This window comes from Gadus macrocephalus, chromosome 16 (genome assembly GCF_031168955.1).
Source record: "Gadus macrocephalus chromosome 16, ASM3116895v1".
Lineage (NCBI taxonomy): Eukaryota > Metazoa > Chordata > Actinopteri > Gadiformes > Gadidae > Gadus > Gadus macrocephalus.
The window spans coordinates 18,828,434-18,852,240 of record NC_082397.1 but is presented as its reverse complement, the minus strand read 5'-3'; the positions used below and the strand labels follow the sequence as shown (position 1 = coordinate 18,852,240).

The 23,807-nt window shown below is 50.7% G+C and overlaps 1 protein-coding gene across 1 annotated transcript in view; it reads left to right on the top strand.

The window, feature by feature from the left end:
• Positions 1–23,460, top strand: part of sorl1 (sortilin-related receptor, L(DLR class) A repeats containing) — a 67,509-nt gene extending 44,049 nt beyond the window's left edge. Inside the window, exons 18-48 of the mRNA XM_060074388.1 lie at positions 398–529; positions 1,387–1,478; positions 1,776–2,022; positions 2,513–2,651; positions 2,911–3,084; positions 4,046–4,159; positions 4,424–4,546; positions 4,933–5,052; positions 5,331–5,456; positions 5,749–5,859; positions 6,436–6,567; positions 8,182–8,313; positions 8,415–8,549; positions 9,233–9,385; positions 9,469–9,642; positions 10,087–10,215; positions 10,480–10,606; positions 10,928–11,097; positions 11,246–11,358; positions 11,946–12,050; positions 12,358–12,424; positions 12,916–12,998; positions 13,377–13,467; positions 14,157–14,347; positions 14,453–14,578; positions 15,304–15,468; positions 15,888–16,062; positions 16,740–16,846; positions 19,169–19,361; positions 19,983–20,192; positions 20,791–23,460. Of these exons, the coding sequence (XP_059930371.1) occupies positions 398–529; positions 1,387–1,478; positions 1,776–2,022; positions 2,513–2,651; positions 2,911–3,084; positions 4,046–4,159; positions 4,424–4,546; positions 4,933–5,052; positions 5,331–5,456; positions 5,749–5,859; positions 6,436–6,567; positions 8,182–8,313; positions 8,415–8,549; positions 9,233–9,385; positions 9,469–9,642; positions 10,087–10,215; positions 10,480–10,606; positions 10,928–11,097; positions 11,246–11,358; positions 11,946–12,050; positions 12,358–12,424; positions 12,916–12,998; positions 13,377–13,467; positions 14,157–14,347; positions 14,453–14,578; positions 15,304–15,468; positions 15,888–16,062; positions 16,740–16,846; positions 19,169–19,361; positions 19,983–20,192; positions 20,791–20,858 (4,224 nt within the window). The 3' untranslated portion in view covers positions 20,859–23,460. The remainder of the gene's footprint in view (positions 1–397; positions 530–1,386; positions 1,479–1,775; positions 2,023–2,512; positions 2,652–2,910; positions 3,085–4,045; positions 4,160–4,423; positions 4,547–4,932; positions 5,053–5,330; positions 5,457–5,748; positions 5,860–6,435; positions 6,568–8,181; positions 8,314–8,414; positions 8,550–9,232; positions 9,386–9,468; positions 9,643–10,086; positions 10,216–10,479; positions 10,607–10,927; positions 11,098–11,245; positions 11,359–11,945; positions 12,051–12,357; positions 12,425–12,915; positions 12,999–13,376; positions 13,468–14,156; positions 14,348–14,452; positions 14,579–15,303; positions 15,469–15,887; positions 16,063–16,739; positions 16,847–19,168; positions 19,362–19,982; positions 20,193–20,790) is intronic.
• The last annotated feature ends 347 nt before the right edge of the window (positions 23,461–23,807 follow it).

The following is a 23,807-nucleotide window of genomic DNA, read 5'->3' as shown; positions in this document are numbered from 1 at the left end:
CAATATTATCGCTTATTGCAATAATTTCTGGGGCAATTAATCGTCCAGAAAAAATTGTTATCGTGACAGGCCTAGATTCATTACATTTAATGAATCTCCACCTTTAGTGATGAGGCCGCAGCTGTCACCTGTCTTCTGTAAGCAGTCACCTGTTACCTCTCCTCTCCTTTGGAGGGCTGCTCAGAGCCATGCCCCTCCTGTCTCTACCCGGACACTGCTCCCCTCCATGCCCCTCCACCCCCCACAGAGCTTAGACATCGCGTAGACATCCGCCCACACAGCAGGGCACGGTGGCAGCCCTGCAGACCAGCAGGCAGTGCTCCGCCCCACAGCGGGGCCAGGCAGCTGTAGAACAGAGAGTCACCGCTCGGCTGTTGTGGTTCTTGACCCCATGCAGCGGCTGTGTCTGAACGGCAGCACGGGCCAGGAGGTCGTGGTCAGGAAGGACCTTCAGAACGTAGAGGCTCTGACCTTCGACCCCATCAGCCGGCTGCTCTACTGGGTCGACGCCGGAGCGCAGAAGATAGAGGTTGGCCTGGAGTGGGTGATTGAGTGTGGAATGAATGATGCTGGGACCACTCTGTCCAGTAAGACCGTCCGGCCAGAGACTGGACGCAGACACAGGGACGCTTCTCCGGAGAGGAAGTTCAGACATCGTTGCAGATCAGGTCTTCAGCCCAACACACATGGATCATATTTCCACCTCTTACGACTGTTTTCAATGTGAATATAATGTGTTCTATTTTAGGCCTCCATCTTTTGTTCTTGATGTTCAGTGTTGCTGTTTTACTAGCAGACATATTCGTTTACCTCATACCGTGGAGTTTCTAGCTAAAGATTTGGATGCACCCTAGTGGACACACGTTGTAATGCAGTAGCCAGTCGATAGACTTGTGAACATCATTTTTAAGATGTTCTGTATTGATTTTATATTTTCTAATGCTGAAATAATAGATGCAGGCTTAGGTCAAATACATTTCATTCACACTGAGCACAGTCATAGTAGGCAGAAATATGATCCATATTTCTGCTTCTTTCTGAGGACTTTAAACATAGCAACACATGGTGATCTAAGTGTACATAATGTTTCAGTGTATTACTGATTACACATGAGTAAACCCCTGATGTAGCCTCCACATAAGTGTAGAGAATGGAGTGAACAGTGTGAAGAGAGAAAGATCGTGAATGGACAGATGTGGTCTCGACTTTGGTTATCGTTGACTGGGTGGAGAAGGCTCATTTGACGGTTTACCGTGTTGAATAGCACAGAGGATAGAGTTGAGGAAGGGCGGCCTAAAGTAATGGTTGTGAGCCTCTGAAGGGTGAGACAGGGACAGGACTCGAGGAGCAGCGTGGTCGATGGTAATGATGGGCTCTCTGACGCAGGTCTCCAACCCTGACGGAGACATGCGCCACACCCTGCTCAACGCCTCTGTTCTGGAGCACCCCCGGGCCCTGGTGCTGCTGCCAGGAGAGGGGTAACACGCACGCACGCACGCACACAGACGCACACACAGACGCACCCTGCTCAACCCTCTGTTCTAACGCGTCCCCTGCTGCTCCCTGCAGCAAGTCCAATTAGTTTCACTTCTCTTTTCCGGTTATTGCTTTGAGTAGTTCTGTTATTCCTTATGCTTCACATCACAATTCCCACTGAAATCCCTCTGAATGTTCGACAGAAAGTTAAGTCAGTGACTATGTCTCTCTCTCTCTCTCCATTTCCCTCTCCCTTTCTCTCCTCCTATCTCTCTTCCTCTTCCTCTCCCCCCCCCCAGTCTGATGTTCTGGACAGACTGGGGCGACCGGGCTGCGGGCGTGTACCGGGGTCACATGGACGGCACCAACGTGCTGTGTGTGGCATCGGAGGGCATGCGCTGGCCCAACGGCGTGACGGTGGACGACCGCTGGCTGTACTGGACCGAGGCGTACAGCGACCGCATCGAGAGGGCCGACCTCAGCGGCGGGCAGCGCAGCGTGCTGATGGAGGGCCTGCCGCACCCCTACGCCATCGCCGTCTTCAAGGTGGGGACCCCTCTGGGAGTGTATCCATTAGAGAGTGAGCCCCCTTAGTGTGCTAGCCCCCTTAGTGAGCTAGCCTAGTGACACGTCCGTAACAGAAAGAGGAATGACATACCACCAGAGGAAGCACACGTTGGTACACAAAGTTCCCCCCAGGCCGCTGCAGAGCCTGCTGACCTGAACACGGGTCTACAATGGTCTGTGTTCAGCGCTCAGAGGACATGACAGGAGGGTGGGGTCAGGGGACGCCCGGTGGTAGGACAGGAGGGTGGGGTCAGGGGACGCCCGGTGGTAGGACAGGAGGGTGGGGTCAGGGGACGCCCGGTGGTAGGACAGGAGGGTGGGGTCAGGGGACGCCCGGTGGTAGGACAGGAGGGTGGGGTCAGGGCCCCATGTTGGCTCAAGTTGGTTCAGTGTCTGTGTTGTTGTTGTTTGTGCTTTGTTATATTCATTTGAATGGTATTGAGTTTTTGTTTGTTTGTTTGTTTGATAGAACGACCTGTACTGGGACGACTGGTCCAAAATGGGGATCTTCAAGGCTCCAAAGTCGGGCTCCCCAAACAAGGAGCTGATCATAGGCAGGCTGATTGGAGTGATGGACCTTAAGGTCTTCTACAAGGGCAAGGCCCGAGGTAACAGGGGGGTCTGACCAGGGGAGGGGGGGGGGGGGGGGCCTCTCTGGGGGGGGGGGGGGGGGGGGGGGGGGCTCTGCTCTGTACAGACTGTCTGCACAGATGTCCGTAGACTTCTAGTAGATTATATTTATTTTTAAGAAATGCTTGAGAAACTTTCCAATACAATAATCTATTACTTATGTTGCAGGCAATTCATATTGTATGTATCCTCCAGTTCAGAAGTCGTAAAGGTTCTGTATGTGTTCTCCCCCTGGAGGCCCTAACGGCTGCTCGGACCAGCCCTGTGCCCAGCTGTGTCTGCCCCTGCCCGGACACCGCCACACCTGCGTGTGCCCCGACGGCGCCCCCACCACGGCCTCGCCCGGCGGGGCGCTCCGGTGCCAGTGCCCCCCCGGCTACCAGCTGCTGAACACCACCTGCGTCAAGACAGGTGGGCTCCTCCCGCTCCCTCGGAGTCCTCCCAGACACGGCCCCCCCCCGTTCAGGGGAGAACCCTGACCCCCTCCCACCTAGTCCTCCAGAGACTGACCCCCTCCCACCTAGTCCTCCAGAGACTGACCCCCTCCCACCTAGTCCTCCAGAGACTGACCCCCTCCCACCTAGTCCTCCAGAGACTGACCCCCTCCCACCTAGTCCTCCAGACACTGACCCCCTCCCACCTAGTCCTCCAGAGACTGACCCCCTCCCACCTAGTCCTCCAGAGACTGACCCCCTCCCACCTAGTCCTCCAGACACTGACCCCCTCCCACCTAGTCCTCCAGAGACTGACCCCCTCCCACCTAGTCCTCCAGAGACTGACCCCCTCCCACCTAGTCCTCCAGACACTGACCCCCTCCCACCTAGTCCTCCAGAGACTGACCCCCTCCCACCTAGTCCTCCAGAGACTGACCCCCTGCCAACTAGTCCTCCAGACACTGACCCCCTCCCATCTAGTCCTCCAGAGACTGACCCCCTCCCACCTAGTCCTCCAGACACTGACCCCCTCCCACCTAGTCCTCAAGACACTGACCCCCTCCCACCTAGTCCTCAAGACACTGACCCCCTCCCACCTAGTCCTCCAGAGACTGACCCCCTCCCACCTAGTCCTCCAGAGACTGACCCCCTCCCACCTAGTCCTCCAGAGACTGACCCCCTCCCACCTAGTCCTCCAGACACGGCCCCTCTAGAGGGGAACACTGACCACCTCTCACTAGCCCCCCAGACAGTAACCACCTCCCAACTAGTCCTCACAGGTGCTGGTTTGCTTGGATTCATTTAAACTGGGGTGTTATTATGATCGCTGAAATAACAGGCGTCTGTAATGTCCACTCAGCTCTCCCCCTGTAGGAATCCCTTATCTGGACACTCATTATATTGGGATTGGATTATAATTACGTTACTTGTTCAATCAGAGCACAGCTGCTTGCCGAACCAGTATCGCTGCTCCAATGGCCGCTGCATCAGCAGCATCTGGAAATGTGACAGTGACAACGACTGTGGAGATCTGAGCGACGAACAAGAGTGCCGTGAGTATCCGAATATACCTTCTTAGATTAACATTCTCCTTAAGACTTAAAGGGATATTTTCAAAGGTTTAGGCTTATTTTAACCTTCTCTAACTTCAGTCCAAAAAGCCAACAATGAGTAGGCCATATTTCATCATCCCAGATACTAGATCCATCTCTGTGCAGCCCCTTGTGTTGGGTAAAGGGTTCCTGTCCAAGTTAGGGGCGGTCATGATCAGTCCACCCTGACTGTTGGGTGACTGAGTGTGTGTGTGTCGCCTGCAGCCACCACGTCCTGTGACTCGTCCATCCAGTTCCGCTGCGTGGCCTCAGGCTCCTGCATCCCTCTGGCCTTCAAGTGCGACCACGAGGACGACTGTGGGGACAACAGCGACGAAGAGCACTGTGGTAACCCCCCCCGGAACTGGGAGGGAGCATCTCACTGGAGCTGAATGATTTGAACGTTTGATTTCGAGTTCTGTTGCTGACGGAAACCGATTAGCACGTGGACTCTGGTTTATTATTTGTGTGGTTTCAAAGCGAGCATATCTATCTATCTATCTATCTATCTATCTATCTATCTATCTATCTATCTATCTATCTATCTATCTATCTATCTATCCATCTAATTGGTATTGGTTAATCAGTAATTCATATGAACACATGTGCAGAAGGTATGTTCACTCTAGGGTGTGTTCTCTAGAAGCAGCACACGGTGTGTGTCCTCTAGAAGCAGCACACGGTGTGTGTTCCCCCAGAGCGTACCTCAGGTTAACCTCCCCCCTTCCCCCCAGGGTCCCACCAGTGCGGCCCCGGAGAGTTCACCTGCACGCGCGGCGTGTGCATCCGTGAGGCGTGGCGCTGCGACGGAGACAACGACTGCCGGGATTGGTCGGATGAGACCAACTGCACAGGTGCTTGTTATGTTTTAACAAATCCCTGCGGACGTGGAGATCAGCAGATCATTTATAATCCAGCCCTGCTTATTCTGCAGTTTGTCACATCCAACTCAACCAACAAAGACATCCGGGTTTTTTATTTATCATTTGTAACGTATAAACATATAATGCAGTATTGCAACTTTTAAAATGTCATGTATGAAGGTATCATGCCGCATTATACGTTTATGGGTTGCACATGACGCATCAAGGTTAATGCAGCATTATAACGTGCTGCTCTCTTTGCACCTCAGTGGGTCACCACACGTGCGAGGCCAGCAGCTTCCAGTGTCACACGGGTCACTGCATACCCCAGCGTTGGGTCTGTGACGGGGATGATGACTGTCAGGACGGCTCGGATGAAGACCGCAGTCAATGCGGTGAGTGAAGGCAGGGGCCCACATGCACCTACATCCAGGGTCTAAACCTAACCCTAACCTACAGGATCTGCACCCCTAACCCTAACCCTAACCTACAGGGTCTATAACCCTAACCCTAACCTACAGGATCTGCACCCCTAACCCTAACCTACAGGGTCTATAACCCTAACCCTAACCTACAGGGTCGACACCCCTGACCCTAACCTACAGACTCACCCTGGAGCAGTGTGGGTGTACAATGTGTACACTCTTAGCAACTGTCAGGTGTCCCTCTGCTGCTGTGTGTCCCCAGGGGGCGAGCGTTGCATCGGCTTCCTGTGTCCCAACGGAACCTGCCTGCCCGCCGCCGCCCACTGTAACGGAGTCACCGACTGTCCCAGCGGCGCAGACGAGCACAACTGTGGTGAGCAAACAGACCTGCAGCATAGGTCTCCACCCGGGGGGAGAGTTCACCCTCCGAACTCAATTTCCATGACACATTGATAAGGGGTTATATTGTAATCCATGGTTGCAATGGGTCAGCAGCCTTTGGCTGTCCCGGGCCAACCAGGCACACCCCGCTACAAATGTCAGTAAAATTACACATATTTGGTTTGTTTTTCAGTACAACTACAATGTTTTAGGCTGTATCCGACCAGTGTTTTTATATTGTTAATTCTGTTATCAGTTGGTATCAAGAACGATTTCATGAATACTGCTAGATTGCTAATACAGGCGACTAATAGAAATTATCAGCCAGAAAAAAAATACCACAGAAGAAGAACCGTCAAACTGCAAACCGATTTCCGGTAGGTGCGCGAAGGCCGTTTTGACAGTGCACTGTAGATATGAGAGCACTGCGGCTATAAGTAAGTGTACTGAAGGGATAATGAAGTGCACTTGAAGTAAGTGCACTTACGTAAGTGCGCGATTTCAAACACAGCACAGGTGTTTTGGTGGATACTACTGCTAATCCAGACAATTTAAACCTCCCCTCTAGACCCCCTGTGTACGCGCTACATGGAGTTTGTCTGCAAAAACCGCGCCCAGTGTCTCTTCAAGTCCCTCGTGTGTGACGGGACCAAGCACTGTGAGGACGGCTCGGACGAAGACCCTGCTTACGCCGGCTGTGGTAAACACGCAAGCACGCACACAATTACACAATAACATGCACACGCACACACACATTAGACCCCGACCGATTTATACTCCCGTGCGCTCTCTCTCGCACGCACGTAATCAATTAGGCCTACAGGCCTGATAGAGTTCAGGCGTGGCACCTGAATTCAGGCTTGAGCTCGGCCATGTATGTTGTGAAGTGAAAATAGGTGAGCGGTGCCTTTTTATAATGTCTAGTCAACACGTCAACCTACCTGACCTCTTGATTGACATGTCTGCCACCAACTAGGCGTAGTCTATACAAGGAATTCTTTTACCTTTGTTTGTTTGCACTGAGGATGGTCTGAATGGGGCTGAAAACGTTTTGCACACAACTTTGGGTAGCACTTTACACTTTTATGCAATAAAAACGTATTCTTGCATCGGCTACATGGTGCGCGAGTTCTGCTCCTTTTATTGTTGTCAAGAAAGTCAATTCTCTATGGTGTCTTGTCTTCGCATGTATGATAATTTCAGGCACAGATAAAATCAGCCCTGGGCCTAGTCCAACCCTCACTAAGACTACAATTAACCACAAGGCCTTCATAACCATGCAGTATGCCGAAGCCAGAAAGGACATGCACACGCACGCAGACAGTCGGACCACAACCAACCACAACACCTTGATAACCATGCAAGCCGGAAAGGATATGCATGCACACATCTGCACACACTCATCTTATGCATAGTGCACCCTATGTCCCAGTCCTATCATCACAATTCAGTCACTGCAAATATTTAATAGATAGCCTCTTACCTTAAGTTCGAATAGACCCAAAGTGTGTGAGTGACACGGCTTGCTAGCCATTTTTAGTATGATTTTGCAACAACACATCTTTCTTCTGTTTGGCGAACATGGCAAATTTGCATACGCACACAGGACTGGCTGGCACTGCTGGGCAAAAAATAACATATTTGTGAATAAATGTTTTGAATTCTGAATACTGGACATGGTTTGCTTAAAAACAGTTAGGCGACCATTGGTGACAAAAAAAAAAAAAAGCTTTCAGGGGGTCTGAAAGCTTTGGTAAATCGGGAGGGTCAAGCACACACACACACACGCACACAATAACTTACACACACACAAAATGGAAAACAAACATTGCATAGGCTTTTGTTGCCGGTTTTGTATCCCTTATCATATACCAAAAATCCATCCCACAATGGTTTCCTCTTGGATGAATATATGAATTCTGTCTGGATTTTCTCTTAATATGCTGTAATCCTGAGTCAGAAGTATTTAAGGGGCACTGTGTAACTGGCCAGCACTCTACTGGCCTCTACCGGCCACTAAGGTGCCAGTAGGTACTTCCAAAAGGATGTCATTGTCTACGGCAGCATTGAGTAGGCAAGTGTCAAGTGAGGTTCCTTGTGGATTTCAAATGAATTTAATCTGTAAAACTACTGGTCATGGCTTAGAAGTAAAGTAGTGATTATGGTAAAGACTTTAACCACTAAACCATTAACTTGTTCCTTTTATCAAAATATACACGTGATAGTTCACAGATCAGGTCTATTGCATATGCATTAAACATCATTCTCTCAGTTTGTCTCAGTTTATCCTAGAAGATTCTTTGTGTGTCTCCAGCCACGCCAACAGATTCTGGCAAGTCGTGCGACGCCTTCACCTTCCAGTGCGCCAATGGCTTATGTGTTAGCCTGGAGTGGAAGTGTGACGGCATGGACGACTGTGGGGACTACTCTGACGAGGCCAACTGTGGTGGGTGAACAAGCACACTTTTGATTATCAGTCGGAGTGACATTATGGACGCAATAGTATTAAAGGATCTATTTCTGTTAATGTTGTGTGTGTATTCCCAGCCTCCCCCACCGAGGTGCCAGGCTGCTCCAAGTACTTCCAGTACGAGTGTGGGAACGGACACTGTGTCCCCACCTGGTGGAAGTGTGACGGAGAGAATGACTGTGGGGACTGGTCTGATGAGGCCCAGTGCACAGGTACGGCTACACCTCCTCCAACTGGTGTACAGGTACTGCTGCACCTGGTGTACAGGTACTGCTACACCTGGTGTACAGGTACTGCTACACCTGGTGTACAGGTACTGCTACACCTGGTGTACAGGTACTGCTACACCTGGTGTACAGGTACTGCTGCACCTGGTGTACAGGTACTGCTACACCTGGTGTACAGGTACTGCTACACCTGGTGTACAGGTACTGCTACACCTGGTGTACAGGTACTGCTGCACCTGGTGTACAGGTACTGCTACACCTGGTGTACAGGTACTGCTACACCTGGTGTACAGGTACTGCTACACCTGGTGTACAGGTACTGCTACACCTGGTGTACAGGTACTGCTGCACCTGGTGTACAGGTACTGCTGCACCTGGTGTACAGGTACTGCTCCACCTGGTGTACAGGTACTGCTCCACCTGGTGTACAGGTACTGCTGCACCTGGTGTACAGGTACTGCTACACCTGGTGTACAGGTACTGCTACACCTGGTGTACAGGTACTGCTCCACCTGGTCCGCAGGTACTGCTACACCTGGTGTACAGGTACTCCTATACCTGGTGTACAGGTACTGCTGCACCTGGTGTACAGGTACTCCTATACCTGCTCATTCACACAAATTCTCATCCACCTCGGATAGTCCCTCTAATCCATTTCAACCCTCCAGGGGGGGTCCCTGCTCACACGGCGGCCCCGGGCACCTCCTCCTGCGCCCCCAACCGCTTCCACTGCGGCTCCGGGACCTGCATCATCGACTCCGGGGTGTGTGACGGCTACGCCGACTGCCTCGACGGCAGCGACGAGCTGGGCTGCCCCCCCGGTGCGTGCTCGGGGCCGCCAGCTTCATGGGGTCGTCACGTGTTCCTATCACCTCATCATTATTATGTCACATCCCCATCTTAGGGACCAACGGCACGGCCGCGCCGGGCCCCACCCGTGGCCCCCCGGCACCCCCCGCCCCGGGACACTGTTCCCGGGGCCAGTTCGGCTGTCGCCGCCCCCCCCACTGCATCCCCGACTGGCAGCGGTGTGACGGGCGCGTGCATTGTCAGGACGGGTCGGACGAGGCCCACTGCCGTGAGTAAACCCTACTCCGGCCTCCAGTCCCAAGGCCAGGCAGCACACCCAGCATCAGCCTCCCCTGACCCGAGACCAGGGCCGAGCTCAGGGCTGACGGGTTTAGGGGACGTTCCACTGATGATGTTACATTTCTCACTTCCTGTTTCGATGTGGCTTCCTAATCCCCATGTGGTGGATTTCTTTGCTTATGAAACTGATTAATCTTTGGTTATTGGTGGGAAGAACCCGAAATACATTTTACACAATTCAATGGTCTAATGCTCCACCTGCCTCTTCAAGGAAACACAACATTTACCTAACCTGCCAATAATCATCACAAGCTTTTCAATTGTCTGTGTGTATGCATTTCCATTAATTATATTCTCTCTCTCTCTTTTCTTATTTTTTCTCTCTTTCTCTCTTTTTTGGTCTGTCTCTGTCTCTGTCTCTGTCTCCCCCCAGCCACCCGAGGGCCTCTGTTCTGCAGTAACGGGACGCGCTGTGCGGACGGCGAGGTGTGTGTGCTGGACAGCGAGCGCTGCGACGGCTTCCTGGACTGCTCTGACCGCAGCGACGAGGACAACTGCACCCGTAGGTCCACACCGCTCAGAGCAGTCTGACCGGGGGGGGGGCGGTTATAGGGTTCATAACTATAGAAAGGAATGAAGGTATGGATCGAGTCTGTACAGGATCTGGCATGGATCTTTCTCTTCGCCTTATCTATTTGTCTGTTTCTCTGTTTCTCCCTCCCTCCCTCCCTCCCTCCCTCCCTCCCTCCCTCCCTCCCTCCCTCCCTCCCTCCCTCCCTCCCTCCCTCCCTCCTTCCTTCCTTCCTTCCTACCTCCCTCCTTCCAGTGGAGGCTCAAGTGTACAAGGTCCAGAACATCCAGTGGACCACAGACTTCTCCGGTGCCATCACCCTGACCTGGACACCATCCAAGAGGATGCCCCCGGAGAACTGCGCCTTCCTCATCTACTACAGGTCAGCTCTCCTTCCCTGGACCCTCCTAACTCTGCTCTTAAGCACCCCTGGACCCTTGGAAACAGGGGATTGGAAAGAGATGGGGGGGGTTTGGGGGAGATAACGTCCAATCAGATGCAGTGTCAGGCATGTATTTTGATAGCCTGATGCAGGCTATCAAAATACATGCCTGACACTGCATCTGATTGGACGTTATCTCCCCCAAACCCCCCCCCCCCCCCCCTTCTTCTCCCTCCACCCCCCTCTGCTCCTCCCTCCACCCCCCTCTGCTCCTCCCTTGACACTCCCCTACCTACCCTTCCCCCCCCCCCCCCTCTACAGGGTGGTGGGCATCCAGGAGTGGAGCAGCATGGACACGCAGAGCAACAAGAGCAGCTCCAGGCTGACCCTGCTGCAGCCAGACACCACCTACCAGCTGAAGGTGTTGACCCAGTGCCTCAGCAAGGTGCACAAGAGCAACGACTTCATTACCATCCGCACCCCCGAGGGAGGTGAGTACGGCCTGGGAGAGGGTGGGTGTGTGTGTGTGTGTGTGTGTGTGTGTGTGTGTGTGTGTGTGTGTGTGTGTGTGTGTGTGTGTGTGTGTGTGTGTGTGTGTGTGTGTGTGTGTGTGTGACCTTCCTCTGTGTGTATCCGTAGTGCCGAACCCTCCCAAGAACCTGCAGCTGACGTGTGACAACTGGGAGGATGGCACGGTAGACGTGTCCTGGAGCCCCCCGGACCAGGCCCACGGCCTCATCAGGGAGTACATAGTGAGTCACACAGCCCCCCAGAACCAGGCGTCATCAGGGAGTACATAGTGAGTCACACAGCCCCCCAGAACCAGGCGTCATCAGGGAGTACATAGTGAGTCACACAGCCCCCCAGAACCAGGCCTCATCAGGGAGTACATAGTGAGTCACACAGCCCCCCAGAACCAGGCCTCATCAGGGAGTACATAGTGAGTCACACAGCCCCCCAGAACCAGGCCTCATCAGGGAGTACATAGTGAGTCACACAGCCTGGAGGGTTAGCCTGCAGGCTGGTTAGCCAGAGGCTGGCCCCTTGTGTTGTTTACTCTCAACACAAGGTGTAAAATCAACTGAGTTACACATGTAACACTAAGAGTGTAACTGTGTACACTCTTGGTGTTACAGTGTAAATATTACAAACCATTCAGAAGCAGCAATACAATATTCAGGGACTTGCCCTAAACATACATATTAGATTGGATTACCATGTAGCCACCTATATAATATATATAACGCCGGCAAAGTAGCTATGCATAGACTGAGGGATAAGAGAAAGGTCTTCCATTGAACCCTTCAACGTGTGTGTGTTTGTGTGTGTGTGTGTGCAGGTGCATTACAAGGAGAACAGTGACCCCGAGTGGACATACCAGAGGACTCCCACCACCAGGGCCATTGTGACCACGCTAGTGCCAAGCACGCAGTACATGTTCAGGGTAAGAAGAGCACACTAAAGAGCCGGTGAATCCAAACCCCCTTTTTTTTTAATGTTTTATATGATCGTGGTAATCTGCCATTTGATCACTCGTACTAAAATAACACCAGGGGTCAAACCTTAGGTTTTATCCATTCTCCCGTGAACACTACGTGCCGGTTCCACTCTGCTGTGAACGCAGATGGCGTTCTGCACTAAAGAACATCACCTGACTGAACTGTTGTTCACTCAGGATCCTTCCACTTTTTGTTGACGATTTTGGTTGTAACGGCTGGCGTCTTTGTTTCCAACGCTGTGATCGCTCCCAGGTGGCAGCCGTGACCAGTCGAGGTGTGGGCAACTGGAGTGAGGTCAAATCCATCACACCAAAGAAAGGTTAGAACCAAAACCCTGAGTGTAAAGCTGAGTGTAATGAGATGTTGAGAGGTAGAGCCCAAGAGAGCATCATCCCTCCCTCTCTGCTCCCTACATTACTGCTCCATTGAGGGTTGGTTGTATTCAAGCATCTGTGATTGACAGGTAAGATGAGGGATGAGATACCCTGATTGGTCAGAAGTCAGCCAGCATCGCTGACCAGGCTGTGAACAGGCAGCTCTGTCTTCTCAGACGGATATTGTCCCAGCACACCTCATCCACTTCTACCAAATGAGATACAAATTACAGCTCTTAAATCCTTCTTACTGCACCCTTAACATAGGATCTATCTATTCTGAACATGTGAAATTAGGACGTCTCAGCAGTCCATGACAGCGGCATGACATAAGAGATGCACATTTAAAACAACCTCCGAAATAAGGATGCAGACCTAACGTTGAGAAACTCTTCCTCCCTCTCTCTCTTCCTCTCCCACACCGTCCTCCCTTTAGCGCTGCCTCCACCCTCCGTCATCGCTGACACCATCACCAACGACTCCATCAGCCTGTCGTTCAGCTTCAACTCCCAGAACGAGGTCAGAGGCCTGAAGGGTCACCCTTGGGGCGTTGGGGAGGGACGCGGGTGGGCTGCTTCTGTTCATTCGAAACCGCTTCATAGTGATGAGGTATGATTGGCCAGCTGCCCTGTCACATGGCTCCACTAAGCAAACAGACTCTATGGAGCCGACTACGGGACGGTGCGTTCACCATCTCATCAGGCCTAGACCTAACCCTAACCTCCCATGCTGACGGGGACTACCTCTGTGTGGATCTGTCTTGGCCCAGGCTGGGCAGCCCAGAGACATATCCCTGGGCTGGGACTCACCACCAGCCCCATTGGGACTCGGACTGGGCTCTGTGGTTCCCAGCGCTAGAGCGGGAGTATGTTAATCATCCGATATCTTTCCAACTAGGTGAAGCACTACATGGTGGTGCTGTCCTGGCTGTTCGACTCCCACGTCAAGGAGAGCAGGAACTACACGGTCCAGAAGGGGATCCTCCGTGGTAGGGAGGCCTTGGTTTCAGATATCTAAGCTCCAACGTGCGTTCACACGTATGGATGCCTTTGGTTTCAGGGCTGATCCAGCCGGGTTCCAGCCAGGGCTCGTTTACCGAAGTGTAATTAGGACCTTAACCTCAGTATAATTTGGACCCTTAACTCAGTGTTATTTGCAACGCCGTCCTAGCAGAAATGGCTCTCCACCCCGGCTAACCCTAACCCTAACCCTAACCCTAACCCTAACCCCTACCCTAACCCTAACCGTAAAGTGGTGAAGGAAAGAATAAAGACGATCAGAAACCGCTGGGTGCGGTCCTGAGACTGCAGCCTCGCTTGGAGCGGCTCAGCTTACTGGGAGTGTAGCGGGGGTCCACTGTAGCACCGTGTCCGCAGATAGGCTCACTTCAAACCTATGCCCTACTCGGAAGGTAAAGAAAGGCTTGAGGCTGCAGGAAGGCGTGAAGAAAGTCTTTCCATTCCACTCTCCGTGGTTCCATAGATCACCATGACTGGTGATGGCGGTCTGGGCTCCTGACGAGGTTCTACACACGGTGCTTTCCTCGGACTCATTGAAGCCCCCTGGCAGGGGCCCAGTCTGGTCTCAGTCTGTGAGCTAGGAGTCAGCCCCCCCCCCCCCCAGAGTGTCAGAGGTGTGTGATGGTCAGCTGACTCTTGCATGACTCCTCCCGTGCAGCGGCCAACCTGACGGCGGGGACAGTGTACGAGGTGGCGGTGTGGGCGCACACGGTCGTGGGGGACAGCCCCACCGCACTCTCCCGCCAGCAGACCACCGGCACCCAGCCCGAGGCCCCCCTGCTCAAAGCCCGGGCCCTGAACCAGACCAGCGTGGACTGCAGCTGGACCACCGCCGGCCTGCCGGCCCAGGTGCAGCACGCGGCCCCCCCGCACCCCCTCACCGCCAGCTTAGTGGCGCTAATATCGTTGATCAACACAGCTGGGACTCTTCACTCATTTGTGTGGGTGTTGCAGGTGTACGGCATATTCTACGCCACCTCGTTCCTGGACCTGTACCGTAGCCCCCGCAGCGCCAGCGGAAGTGGGGCGGCCGGCCAGACCACGGTCCAGGTGGAGCCTGACGAGCAGTACCTCTTCCTGGTCAGTGGGTCAAATGGACAGGAGGAGTCTGGCAGCACGAAGGCCTGTGGATGTTTTATTATTTGCTTTTTCTTTATAGTTAATTATATAATTGAAAAGGTAAATTTACTAGTCGCAGTAAGCTATCATATAATACGGCACAAAATAAGATTGTGTGTGCCCTTGTGTCGGACACGCATAAGCTTTTGTCACGTCCATAATGTGTGTTGCGTCCGAGACCATAATGTGTGTTACGTCCTAGACCATAATGTGTGTTACGTCCTAGACCATAATGTGTGTTACGTCCTAGACCATAATGTGTGTTACGTCCTAGACCATAATGCGTGTTGCGTCCTAGACCATAATGCGTGTTGCGTCCTAGACCATAATGCGTGTTACGTCCTAGACCATAATGCGTGTTGCGTCCTAGACCATAATGTGTGTTACGTCCTAGACCATAATGTGTGTTACGTCCTAGACCATAATGTGTGTTGCGTCCTAGACCATAATGTGTGTTGCGTCCTAGACCATAATGTGTGTTACGTCCTAGACCATAATGTGTGTTACGTCCTAGACCATAATGTGTGTTACGTCCTAGACCATAATGCGTGTTACGTCCTAGACCATAATGCGTGTTACGTCCTAGACCATAATGTGTGTTACGTCCTAGACCATAATGTGTGTTACGTCCTAGACCATAATGTGTGTTACGTCCTAGACCCCAACGTTTGTCACGTCCTGCCCAGGTCCGGGCCGTCTCCCCGTACCTGGGTCCGCCGTCAGCCTTCGCCGTGGTCAGGATGATCCCCAGCGAGAGACTGCCCCCCAGGAACCTCCACCGGGTGCAGGTGGGGCAGACCAGGACCACCCTGAAGTGGCAGCCCCCCTACGACTCCCCCGCCTCCCCCCTGGTACGCACGCACACGGGGCTTCAGCCGGTTGTTTTGCGTGGACGATCCGCTGATCATAGTTGCAAATACGTCGATAATCTTTAAGCCTTTTCATTCAGTTTATTTGTTGGTCGTTTAGAGATATTGTTCCGGGCAGGGTCAGGCTTCCCTACTTATATCACAATGTCGTCATGTCATATCGTTCTAAGTGCCCTTTCTGAGGGTTTGAGAAGCTCTCTCAAACATGGCAAGGCTCCTCAAATGGGAGATATTTAACTTTCATATGCATTGTCACTTTGGTCGCTTATAGAACGATTAAGTGTGTGTGTGTGTGTGTGTGTGTGTGTGTGTGTGTGTGTGTGTGTGTGTGTGTGTGTGTGTGTGTGTGTGTGTGTGTGTGTGTGTGTGTGTGTGTGTGTGTGTGTGTGTGTGTGTGTCAGACCTACGTGGTCCACGTGCGCGACGTGGTCCGCAAGGCGGAGCTGGACTACAAGCTGAGCAGCAGCAACAACACGGTGGAGTACTCGCTGAAGGGCCTTGAGCCGGGCGGCCGCTACAGCGTGACCGTCCGCCTGCGCAACATGAGCAAGGAGGCCAGCCTCACGCTCACCACAGGTACCTGCCTCAACTCTCACCACGGCTTCCTGTAGTCTCACGCTCGCAGCCCAAGGCTAGGGCTGGGCGATGTGGGCCAAAAGTCATATCTCGATATCTTCAAGCAGAATATCAATATAAGATGAATATCGCAGAGCGGTAGAGAGATGAGCAGAGTTACGAAATAGCAGGCGGCATTCATGGTTTGAAGCTGCTACCTTTGGGGACGCTCACCACAGGTTGCCTGTGGCCTCAGCTTCCGCCCCAGGTGCCTGTGGCCTCAGCTCTCACGGCCTCAGCTTCCGCCCCAGGTGCCTGTGGCCTCAGCTTCCGCCCATTTTTCTGTCCCTCTTTTAAGTTTTTCGAAGAAAAAAAAAGAAGAGATTCTCATGAACCATGATCATAAATGACGCTAACTCCTCAGATGTGCAGGACCAATTACATTTTTATATTGAGTGAATAATGGCTATGAGCATTAGTTACGAGTAAATAATTATTCTAATTAGCCAACATCATTCAATCATTCACAAGTCTGCTTCGTGGTCCACGGACTTAACTCATGTTTGCGTGTAAGGCTTCCTGGAGTTAGCCGGCTAAGGCAGCCACACATAATGTAACAACAGACCACATTTCGACGTGTCTAGTTTCAGTAAACCTAGATTGCACTCTTCTTTTTTTTTCTCTGTCCGGTTCTTCAGTGGCTCTGCCAGCGCCTGACGCCCTGAAGATCATCAGCGAGAAGGACCACGTGTTCCTGCTGTGGAAGAGTCTGGCCGTCAAGGAGAAGGGTTTCAATGAGAGCCGGGTGAGGACACACATGCAGACACATAGCAGCCCCCCCCCCCCCCCCCTCTTTGATCTGGGCACAAATTTGACCTAAAACACACACTGATTTGAATCAAAAAATTAATTCATTTTGAGTGCACCAGGACAGATATCCAGTGTTTTTTTTAGAGGCCGCCTTTCTAAGATGCTCTCCCAGTGTAACATCATACCGTGCTATGAGATCAAGGATACCCAGAAAATGTCCATTTCTAGGATTTCCTAACTGTGCATTTTGTCCCCCTCGGTGGCAGGTTTCTTTCTGCAAGGAAGAGTATGCAGTCGATCACTCAAGTCAACAGGCTCTCTGCAATTCGCTATCAATAGTTTTACCTAGGCATAAGCGGGATGCCAATTCTTTCCACATCAGATAAGCATTTATGTGGTAACCACTTGTTTCATGGTGCTTCAGTATCTTTGAAAGACACTGCCAGTTATTATACCCCACCACAAGGCTTTGGCTTGTGGTCAGCAACTCTAGCTTCACCAAAAAGCTTAGATGCAAAACAATAGACTCTGTTAGAACTGTTGGAGTACAGTAACCAATAGGGGTGGGAAAAATAATCGATTCTTCGATGCATCGCAATACTGTGTAGAACGATTCAGTCTCAATTCAGATACGGTAATAATATTTTTTTTTTTTAATGATTAACTTATTAACTTTTAGATTATTACAGAGTTATAAAGTATCAACTTTATAACTCCGTTTTTACTGGGTCTATTGACATAAAACAAAGACTTGCATTGAGATTGAAGTAAAACAAAATAACCACAAACAAGTTCCTTTATTTTTCTTGTTATGATCCGTTATATTGTAGGCTCCACTCTGATCAGTACAAAGTTGCAAGACAACAGTAACTGTTGTTTTACTAGTAGTAGATTTAGCTAACCTGAATATTTACAAGCCTCCTCTTGATACACTGACATAAAAACGACTGTCTTTCAGCCACTTTGAAAAGCTTTCTTTCATCCCTGCGCACCCTTTCTCCTTCCCAATCTTTCTTTTTCTATGTTGTGACCCCGAGGGCTTTCTTCTCTGCCTCTCCATATTGAGGTAGGTGTCATCAGATGACAATACGGTTCAAATGAAGACACTCTGGCGCTCGCCTCCAGGGCGTGGTCGCGGGGGGCGCCCACTGGAGCGCCGTGTGGGGAGGAGGGGGGGAGGGAGGCGAAGGAGCGGGGGGGGGGCCTTATCAGTGATTATCGGTTCAATCACCCATACAGCTCCTTTGAGGCTTCCTCCAGGGCGGCTTTATGGCAGAACGAAAGTGTCACAAGTGAGACTGGAAATCAAGGCTAGGACAAGCCAATTGCCAACAGATTGTCAGTGTATGTATTTCTAGCATGGGCGGTTCCATTGATAATCACCTTACACATGTGCTAAGAATGCATGCACTCACAATGTTGTAAGAAGCCTGGGCTGGAAGGTGCACCTAATAGCACATGGTTTCTTGGCCGATAGCGAGAAAAAAATATCAGATTTTGTTTCATCGCCCGTTTTCCTCCTTCCTCTTGCTGTTGTTCAGTTCCAGCTGCTCTGAGCGTAGTTTCCACGAATAGACCGTCACATTTCAAATACAAAATATATAGGCCTAATTAGGCCTCTGCGCGCGATCTGTTTTCGCGGTGTCCGCGTTGCCCGGGCCATGGTGCCCGTGGTTCCCGGGCCATTTGTTCCCGGGGCACGGCGGGAGTCGCGGGAGTGGTCGTGGTGCCCAAGGTCACTCTCTCTCTGTCACTGTCTCTCCCTCTCTCTCTGTCTCTGTCTCTCTCTCTCTCTCTCTCTCTCTCTCTCTCTCTCTCTCTCTCTCTCTCTCTCTGGAAGTTTAATTGGGTTTATTACAATTATGGACAGTTCTGTTAGCCAATCAGAGTTCAGACATTTGCATGTCATGAATATTCATTAATATTTTTTGCACCATAACCGAATCAGAGGGCATTCATTGCTATTAGTGACCAATGCAAAATCAATGAAAAACGATGCATTGACAACTTTAAGCAATATAACACGATTGTGAGTGGGGTTGTTAGTTTATTTTTTATTTTTTTAACTGGGGGGGGGGGGGGGGGGTGGGCACAGAGGATCAGGGTAAGGTCAGGGGGATGTTTGCTCAAAAAAGGTTGAGAACCACTGTGATAGCACATCATTTATGCCTGGTAGTTCTATGCCGAGTTTTGAATCCCTCTGTTATACTATAGACGCAATCATCTACTTTGATTGAATATGTTGATCTCTCTCGCTCTCTCTCATTCTCTCTCTTTGTCTATCTTTCTCTCTTTATCTTTCTCCCTCCCCCCACAGGGCTACGAGGTGCACATGTACGACAGCGTGAGCAACCAGACCATGTTCCTGGGCAACACCACAGAGACTTTCTTCCGTATCAACCGCCTGCTGGCCGGGCACAACTACAGCTTTTCTGTGCAGGCGCGCTGCCTGCTGGGCGGACAGCTGTGTGGGGAGCCCGCCCTGCTCCTTTATGACCAGCTGGGCAAAGGTACCGCCGCAGCTGCCCTTGTTGCTGGGTGTTAACCAGTCCATCGCTGAACTTTGCAGAGTGTCCAGGAATTCACTGAATTGACTGCACTTCATTTGACAGTAAATATATCAGCAACATGTTTTGCATGAAAGCAATGGACAACAGTTCTGTACCCATGAATCTTTGATGGACTGGTTAACGGTTGCATGCAACGTCTGGGAGGAGACCTCACAGATGTATCGTATTTTGACTATTTTATGGAAGATGAACTAATTAGCGAGGGGCTAGATGGGCATTTCAGAAGATGATTTCATCAAGTCATTGTACGACACGGAATGATTTTAAACCATTGCAGTCACTTTGTCTCAGGACGTTTTTGTCATGACAAGAAATGCAGCCCCTCCGGGTATAATCCGGAGAATGTCCGGCCTGCAGTGTATGTTTGAAAGGGTTATTACCTTAGATGAATCAAGAGTACTAGCATATTGGGACCGCCATGTGGATTAGGTGATGAGATATCCATGAATTAGTGAAACCATTGTATCGTTCCTGTGATACTTTTAAGCCTGATATTATTCATCATGCAACACCACAGAAGACGTGGTTGTGCACGCAGGGCTTTAACCGCGTGTGTTCCAGGGGCCCTGGCGGAGAGGGTTGAGGGCCCGTCGGAGGACGTGGCGGTGGTGGTGGTGCCCGTCCTGTTCCTGCTACTGCTGGGGGCTTGCGGCGGACTGCTGGCACTCTACATGCGCCACAGACGGCTGCAGAACAACTTCACCACCTTCGCCAACTCCCACTACAACTCCCGCCTGGGCTCGGCCATCTTCTCCTCCGGGGACGATCTAGGTAAGGGTTTATTTATTAAGATATATATCTATATAGATGTATATTATTCACACAAAAGACTGGCACGATGCGGCCAACTACACGGTCGCTTTCAATAAGACGTGAGTGGCGTGGAGGAGCAGGGCCTTGTTGTCCGATGGCTACTAGCAATCACAGGAGCCAATCACGGGACTCAGACTGTGGAGCGCAATCGTCTAAGTTCGCCCTGCAGTGCAGAGCTTCCTCTCAAGAACCTCTGCAATGCAGCAGTGTAGAAGGGTAGCAGGACTGCCCGTGAAACCTTTCCCTCCTCGGTCTGAGGTGATGCAGGTAATGTGTGATATGTGATGTTGGAGCTCCCCTGCTTCCTTGACCAGTCCCCAATCAGATCCTTAGTCTCTGCTGTTCAGGGAGCGGCCCTAAGATCTACCAAGCCCATCTTATTGTGGTGTTGGAGCCGTGCTCAGCCCAGTAGGAAGGAGTTCATACAATGCAGTTGGCTCTTTTTTCGTTTTCAGTGTCCTTCTCCAGATGGTCCATCCCCCATGTTGGAATGGACCAATGACTGCATGACTTGGCATACTGCTAAATGCCTCTCTGTTTGTTCTTCCGGATGAAGGAGACGATGACGAAGACACCCCGATGATCAACGGCTTCTCCGACGACGTTCCCATGGTGATCGCGTAGCGGGGGACGCCCCTCTTCCCTCCCAATACCCCCCCCCTCACACACACACACACTCTCCCTCCCCAACACCCCCCACACACCCGCCCCTCAGAATGGAGGTTTTCTGGGAGGGGTGCGAAAGAGATATTTTTCAAATGTAACATTGCACTTTTTTGGATGCGCAATAACTTATTTTTTTAAAACATGAGATACGTATGAATATAAGGAAATGTATGTATATTTATGGGGTCGATGGGATAGGGAGGGTGGTTAACACTGAAGGCAAACTGTGAAGGATGTGAGTTCGCAGTCACGCCATGTAAAGGGAAACGGTCTCTTAATGCAAACTCACTGTCCATAGGAGCTGTCCCTGCTTTAAGCCAATATATCCTTGGATGGAACGGTACAACGAAAAAAACAACTAATAATGAAACTATGAAAACATCCGCAAACGCTCACAAAAGACACATAAAGACATTAAGGAGATGTAAATGAACTTAGCCATGCACTGTAAACCACATGTATATTGAAACCACACATCTTTCTACGTGTATATTGGAGGGGCAGCACCTGCCATGCCAACTAATGTATCTCTTGCTTGTTGTGAAACACTCTTGCAAGTGTCTTGAAACATAATCATTTTCTCTTGTGGTCCATTTTCCATGAATGATCCCTTTCTGTTTGATTGCTAATTAAAAAAAAAGAAAGATTCTGTTATAAATGCCGTGTGCAGGAATCTAATTGTTTGCCTATCTGGTACGGGGCTGGCCGACGCATCATGTTATGTCATGTGTGTCCAAGATCCTCTTTGGCTCATTCCTTTGCCGCCGGCACACTCGTGGTCCACCTTCTGAGCCCAACGCTGTTGAAGACTTCCTCAAATAGAAAGAAGGCCAATGAAGGACCTGAATGGCTCCGTCGTAGACAGGAGAACAGCAGCCCCACTCCGCCCCGTGGTGTAGCGCTGCACCATGTGGCACCCTGCTGGCCCTCGGCCCTGGGCGTCGCTGGAGGGGTGGGGGCTCCTCCATTTGGGGGGGGGGGGGGGGGGGGCTCAGGGAATTGGGGGGGATCGTCGTCAAAGTGAAGACGCCATTCCCTCGCTGCAAAAAATCTATAAAATAATCCAGGATAAATCAACAATGGCAAAGCCAGTAGCGGTGCCCCTGCAGTGAGGGCCCAGGCCCCTGCAGTGAGGGCCCAGGCCCCTGCAGTGAGGGCCCAGGCCCCTGCAGTGAGGGCCCAGGCCCCTGCAGTGAGGGCCCCGGGGCCCTCTAGGTATTGAACATGGAGAATACCACAAACGGCTTTGAAAGAGTACCACTTTTAATGCTTTCTTTTCCTCTCCATCCCATTGGCTGAGAGTGGCCGCATGTCTGCACGCCTGTGTATGTTTTGTCTACTGAGCCATTTGAATAGTCTCTTCTCTGCCAGTTCATTTGGTGGTGTTTGTGTTCCCTTTTTTATCATTTTTTCTTATTTTTTTTGACCTGTATTCGTGAATGTATTTTCTTTTCGATGTGATTGTTTGAGGCGTTGTGTGGTCTTAATGTATCAAATGTGAATGATGCTGGTTGTGTCCGTAGTGTTGAGGTCCCAGAGTGAAGGCCCCCCCCTAACCATGTCCCCATGTGTGGACGGACTGGGATTTCATGCTGTGCAAAATAACCAAATCAATGTCCATCGGTTCCCGTGCCGAAGCTGATCTTATTGACCTCGCTTCCCTCGTTCGGCCTGTTTTCCAACACTGTTTTTATTTCCTTAAGTCCTGTGATCCTCTTGCTTCTAAATTGAGTTCTTTAAGTAAAAGCTTAAGGTAAATCTTTGTTTTTTACGCTGGTTAATAACCTCACCAAGTTGCATTTTCTTTAGCCTCAAGCTAACCGATAGACTTTCATGCCGGTGTCTGGTTGAACCAGCCTTACTTTAGCCACATAATGCCTTACAAACACATGATGGACTTGTATGTACTGTTTGGTTTGTTGATTAAAACACACGCACGCACAGGTACACACACAGATAGATACACACACACACACAGAGGTACACAGATACACACACACACACACACACACAGGTACAGACACACACACACACACACACACACAGAGGTACAGACACACGCACACACACACAGAGTGGCTCACACACAGGTACACGCACACAGAGTGGTACACACACACACAGGTACACACACACACAGATGCACACACACAGGTACAGACGCACACACACAGAGAGGTACACGCACACACACAGAGATGCACACACACAGAGAGGTACACGCACACACACAGAGATACACACACACACACACACACACACACACACACACACAGGTACACACACAGGTACACACACACACACACAGGTACACAAACAGAGGTACCTTAGTTAAATAGGTAAGACTACTGACTGAACTCTGGCCGGCTGAATGGGATGCACCAATACCACTTCTTTCAGACGCTGGCCATGTCATTTGGTTAGTTGCTTATACAGAGTACCAATACAAGTACTTAATAATTGCATTACAGTTCTTACAATGACTATGGTAACATGTTTTATTTTCACCAGATGTTCCTCACTTTCTGACTAACAAATTAAATTTACAACATGAAGCTGACCTGGGTTGTTTGTTCCCCATAATAATGTGAGGTATCTTATGATAATCATGGTGTGCACATTAAGTAAGGATTATGTTTGGCGCTTTATGCAAGTCATTTTGTTGAGCTGATAGAAGTGCATTCTGTGCCTTTAAAAAAAGACGTTACGGTGTAAGTACCATATCGGCTCGGCTACCAGATCGGCTCGGGGTCCGTCGTCTGCTGATTACGTCACACAATACGCTATCTACAGCAATAAGGTCTTTTATGGCTTAAATTAAAGAGCCTGTAATGATCTTTCATTTTGAACATAGACCATTCCCAACCTATCTGTATGGATAGTTTTCTTCTAAAAACAAAACATCCC